At 33.8% G+C, this 5416-nt stretch overlaps 1 protein-coding gene across 2 annotated transcripts in view; it reads left to right on the forward strand.

Annotated features, from left to right (window-relative positions):
* Positions 1-5416, forward strand: part of LOC107727587 (adaptor related protein complex 3 subunit beta 2) — a 57542-nt gene that overhangs the window by 21155 nt on the left and 30971 nt on the right. For both annotated transcript variants that reach the window (XM_016537507.1, XM_016537517.1), the window contains exons 3-4: positions 3885-3959; positions 4581-4676. In XM_016537507.1, the coding sequence (XP_016392993.1) occupies positions 3885-3959; positions 4581-4676 (171 nt within the window). The remainder of the gene's footprint in view (positions 1-3884; positions 3960-4580; positions 4677-5416) is intronic.

Raw genomic sequence — 5416 nt, forward strand, 5'->3', positions numbered from 1 at the left:
TCAATCGTAATTTTACGAAGCTACGAGAATACTTTTTGTGCGCAAAGAAAACAAAAATAACGACTTTATTTAACAATTCGTCTCCTCCGCATCACCCTATAGCGCCATTTTGGAGAATATCACATACGTAAACAACGTATGCAACGTATGTAGGCGGATACGTTGTTTACGTTCAGATCAAAGTGTAAACAATGTAAACAGCGTATCCGTGTACAGTGTTGCTGACACAGAACAGCAATACGTTGTTTACGTATGATACTCTCCAAAATGGTGCTATAGGGTGACGCGGAGGAGACGAATTGTTGAATAAAGTCGTTATTTTTGTTTTCTTTGTATTAATAATGTTGTGTATTATGTAAAACTTATCGTGCAAATTAAATGTTAAAATTCTCTACTTATGATAATTCACGAACTATATAACGGAGATTGGCCAAACAGGACTCAGTACTGTAACAAGCTGCGCACAAGCTGATGAAAGTTTCCGTCATCTTTCGCGCAAAATGGTTCAAGCGCAACGTTTGAAGTTCTTTAAAAAGAAGACAACAGAAAGTATGATTTTTCCTTGATTAGAATTTAAAGACATTCCCCTGACATAATGTCATTGTGCTGTATGTGTGACTGTGAGGGACTGAGAGACGATAGGAGAGCTGACATTATCGAGTCATCGACCTTGCAAAAACCAAGCAAAAACACGTCTTGAGAGTCCAAAAGCATTCACTGCACGATGAATCCCATTCGAGTGCAGTTAGAATGCCCTTATAATTCAAGCAATGAAAGAAAAAATACCCATGTATGAGTTTTTATGTTTTTATATTCATTGCACAAGCAATGTACTTTTCTGAATATCAGCACATGTGCGTGAGCATGAATATGCTAATAATTTTATACAACAGTGTAGAGCAACACGGTGTTTTCATTCCTTGAATGAATCTGTTTTTGAACGAATCAAATGAGCCAGTGATTCAACGGTCCATTCACTTTTTTCGTTTCTAATTGAATCAGCCATTTTGAACGAATCGTTTGATTTGAACGATTCAATAAATCATTTATTAAAACAGGGACTTGCTGCCACCTACTGGCGGTTTTATTGTCATCTATATTTATTAATGACAGTCCAAAACCAGCCAAGGTGCCAGCACAAAAACACATTTAGCAAAATACTGTATATTTTAATTAGCAGTATTGACCAAAATTCCTCCATTTAAGGCCCCAGAAGGGAAAAAAAACTTTAAAATTATAGTTTGTTTAATAATGCTAATTTATCATTAAATAAAAACTTTTTTTAGACAAATTTTGTAATCATTGCGTAAAATTAGCTACAGGATCCACACCATTTGACCACACCATCCCCCCTGAAATTTGTTTACAATTCGACCACTGCTCGTAGCTTCGTAAAGTTACGGACGAACCACTGATGTCACATGTAATATTTTAACGATCTCCTTGCTACGTTTCTGAGCCTTGATCGTGTAAGGACCCTTGCTGTCTATGGAGGGTCAGAGAGCTCTTGGAATGCATCAAACATATCTTAATTTGTGTTCCGAAGATGAACGAAGTTCTTAAAGCAAATGTATGCTGATTTAAGAATGTTTAGATATTTGTACTAGAAAACGAGACAAAATACCAAGTAAGAAAATACATCAATATTTTTTGCATACTATTTCACTTGTATATTCTATACGCATTAAATGATATGGAATGTACATTATAAAACAGAGCACTGGGTAATGTTTCCCACAATGCAGTTTTCTCAAGCGTCAATTGCATTGTCTCATTGTGTGATGCACAGCTGGGCTGTGAAATTTGAGCTCAGCTTTCATGGATCATTGGTAATAAAGTCCCGGCAGGTTCAGTTTTATAGCTGTATTGATGAACAGAACCAGATATATACTCGAAAATCTAAGTCAGATACCTGATTGTCTAGCGTTTTAGGAAGAGATATTTGGATTCATGTCGGTAATTATGCGACTGTGTAAATAGACAGAAGGCTGTAATTGAGGGCAGTAAATGTCGCTGTCACTGTGTGTTAGGACCCTTGCTGTCTATGGAGGGTCAGAGAGCTCTTGGAATGCATCAAACATATCTTAATTTGTGTTCCGAAGATGAACGAAGTTCTTAAAGCAAATGTATGCTGATTTAAGAATGTTTAGATATTTGTACTAGAAAACGAGACAAAATACCAAGTAAGAAAATACATCAATATTTTTTGCATACTATTTCACTTGTATATTCTATACGCATTAAATGATATGGAATGTACATTATAAAACAGAGCACTGGGTAATGTTTCCCACAATGCAGTTTTCTCAAGCGTCAATTGCATTGTCTCATTGTGTGATGCACAGCTGGGCTGTGAAATTTGAGCTCAGCTTTCATGGATCATTGGTAATAAAGTCCCGGCAGGTTCAGTTTTATAGCTGTATTGATGAACAGAACCAGATATATACTCGAAAATCTAAGTCAGATACCTGATTGTCTAGCGTTTTAGGAAGAGATATTTGGATTCATGTCGGTAATTATGCGACTGTGTAAATAGACAGAAGGCTGTAATTGAGGGCAGTAAATGTCGCTGTCACTGTGTGTTTTGTGAAGTCTTGGCTCTCACCGGTTTGTAACTGTTGCATCAGGTCTGATTCTAAAACGAGACGAGCAAATCTTAGCGAACGCTTTGGAAATAGGACAGATATGCGAAATGCATTTAATATTCATGAGCGGTTTTAGTGTCTCTGTATTGTGAAGGATCAGATCAGGACTGAAATATTTATCACTCGGAGCTCAGAAGCCACAAACAGCCACCTGATACTGTTTCCATTCACAGAGCACAGGTGACACCGGCAGCAGGTACACGACTCCTTCAGGACCGAGCCAAAAATCACCCTATTTGTTTTTTGCCATTTCCTGTGAATGGCTCATCAGTGCATGTAATAAAAAATATGTTCTCTTCTAGTAGCAAGCAAATATTTCTAGTGATAATATAGTGCAACAAATTTATTTTGGTGGTTGTAATGTTATTGCAAACTGTTGCAATAATTAAACACTCTTAATATGTCCTCTTTTTTAAATGAAATTTAATGCTATCCTTATTGTTTCTGTGCTAGATAACACTGAACTGGTTGCATATTATGTACGTTAGACTATGTGATAGTAAAATGTTTGGATTCAGTATTTACACTTAAACTAAATTGTGTGTTCAGTGTAGTTAGCACCTTTTCAAATAGGTAACTTTAACCATTCAACCAAGTAGCTTGTCATTCTAGTTACTAGTTACTGTTAAAGTAGGTCCCCAACACTTAATTTTATATAATAAATATAATAATATATTACATAATAACATTAATATATATATATATATATATATATATATATATATATATATAACACAGATTTGAATGGAAAGTTCAAAAGAACAGCATTTATTTGAAATGGAAATCTTTTGTAACATTATAAATGGCTTTACTGTCATTTTTTTATTAATTTAATGCATCTTTGATTAACAAAAGTATTATTTCTTTTAAAAAAGAAAGAAAATCAAATCAACATTTGACTAGCTTAAAATGTCTGAATACTTCTCTGAATGTCTTAGTTTTGAACCTCTTTATCATCTAAACAAACTGTTTTTGCTGTTTTGCTTTAAGAAAAAATAAGTGTAAAAAATTGACAAATTAAAAAAATATATATATTTTTTAAAAATGTATATAAAAAGTTCATAACAATCATGATTCAACCAAAAAAAAAAAAAAAGAAAGAAAATTAATTTGTTATTTAGACAGAATTAAAATTTTTGGGTGAACTGTCTCTTTAAGTGTCCTAAGGTTTTTTCAATTAAACCATGTACTGTACATCAGTATCTAACTATTACCCTGTTTGTGTGTGTTTTCCCTCAGATGATCGCCCGGGGGAAGAACACCTCAGATCTCTTCCCTGCCGTGGTGAAGAACGTGGCCTGTAAGAACATCGAGGTGAGTGATAGTTCAGGTGATAGTTAGTCCGAGGAGCAGCAGGAGACAGGATGTCAGCTTTTCTGGCTGTTATTAAACTTGAATCTTATGTTAAAGGGGTCATATGATGTTGCTAAAAAGAACATTATTTTGTGTATTTGGTGTAATGAAATGTGGTTATGCGGTTTAAGGTTAAAAAAACACATTATTTTCCACATACTGTACATTATTGTTTCTCCTCTATGCCCCGCCTTTCTGAAACGTGTCGATTTTTACAAAGCTCATCGTTCTGAAAAGCAAGGTGTGCTGTGATTGGCCAGCTATCCAGTGCGTTGTGATTGGCCGAATACCTCAAGCGTGTGACCATATTACCATACCATATTGTGATGCCGTGTCCCGGCCGGCACGACGAGACAAAAACATTAAAACCCATTATAAACGAGGCATTTGTAGCATCCAGTGGGGACATAATTACTGATTATAATGACTAATACTGTATTTTTACGGGTTCTGCTCATGAGTCACCGTACGCTCAAGTGCTGAGTCACAAAAATGCATTAAACAGCCGATCAGAGCTCTATTCACCCCTCTGTGAGTGTGTGTGGTTTGTGAGTTTGCAGTGACGTGTGTTTTCTCTCTCAGGTGAAGAAGCTGGTGTATGTGTATCTTGTCCGCTATGCTGAAGAACAGCAGGATCTCGCTCTGTTGTCCATTTCCACCTTCCAGAGAGGACTGAAGGTCCTAAAACACACACAAACACATTATTCAGGGTCTAAACATGCTGCTTCATCCTGACAAAATCTCTTCATCCTCTCTGATCTCTTTCAAAACATCCAAAACTTAAGAAAAGGCTGCACTCCTGTTTGCATACTTTGTATTAAAAGTGCATAATGTACTTTTGAGTACGTAGTAAGAATATGGCTTATTTAGTTAAAGCTGCTGTTTATCATATTATATGTATAATAAAAATTATAGAAATGTTATATTTTATACCATATAATATATTTGTATATATTATATAAATATGAAATATTATAAAATAATTTTAATATATAAATACCTTTATATTATATTTATGCTTGTTGAATGCAGTTATGTAAAAGATAATGTATTGTCAGTTTTCAGGCCAGTTTATTGCAAAATAAACAGCAAGATCAAGTTTGTACTTTGTAAGTGTTATTTTAGTATTTACTATTATAATTTTTATTTATAATTTTAATTGCTTTTTATTTAATTTTTTTATTTTAGTAAGTTTGCTTTGTGCTTTTGTAATTTTTATTAGTTTTTGTATTTTTTATATTACTATTTATGTTTAATTTGTTTTTATTTCAGTTTTAGTTTTAGTCCAGTTTTAGATTTTATTTATGTCCAATTAATTTTAATGCAACATTTCTAATTTCTCATCTAATATATTTATTTAAAAAATACACACACACACACACACACACATATATATATATATATATATATATATATAT

This window comes from Sinocyclocheilus rhinocerous, unplaced genomic scaffold, assembly GCF_001515625.1.
Source record: "Sinocyclocheilus rhinocerous isolate Xijiao unplaced genomic scaffold, SAMN03320098_v1.1 scaffold1605, whole genome shotgun sequence".
Classification (NCBI taxonomy): Eukaryota; Metazoa; Chordata; class Actinopteri; order Cypriniformes; family Cyprinidae; genus Sinocyclocheilus; species Sinocyclocheilus rhinocerous.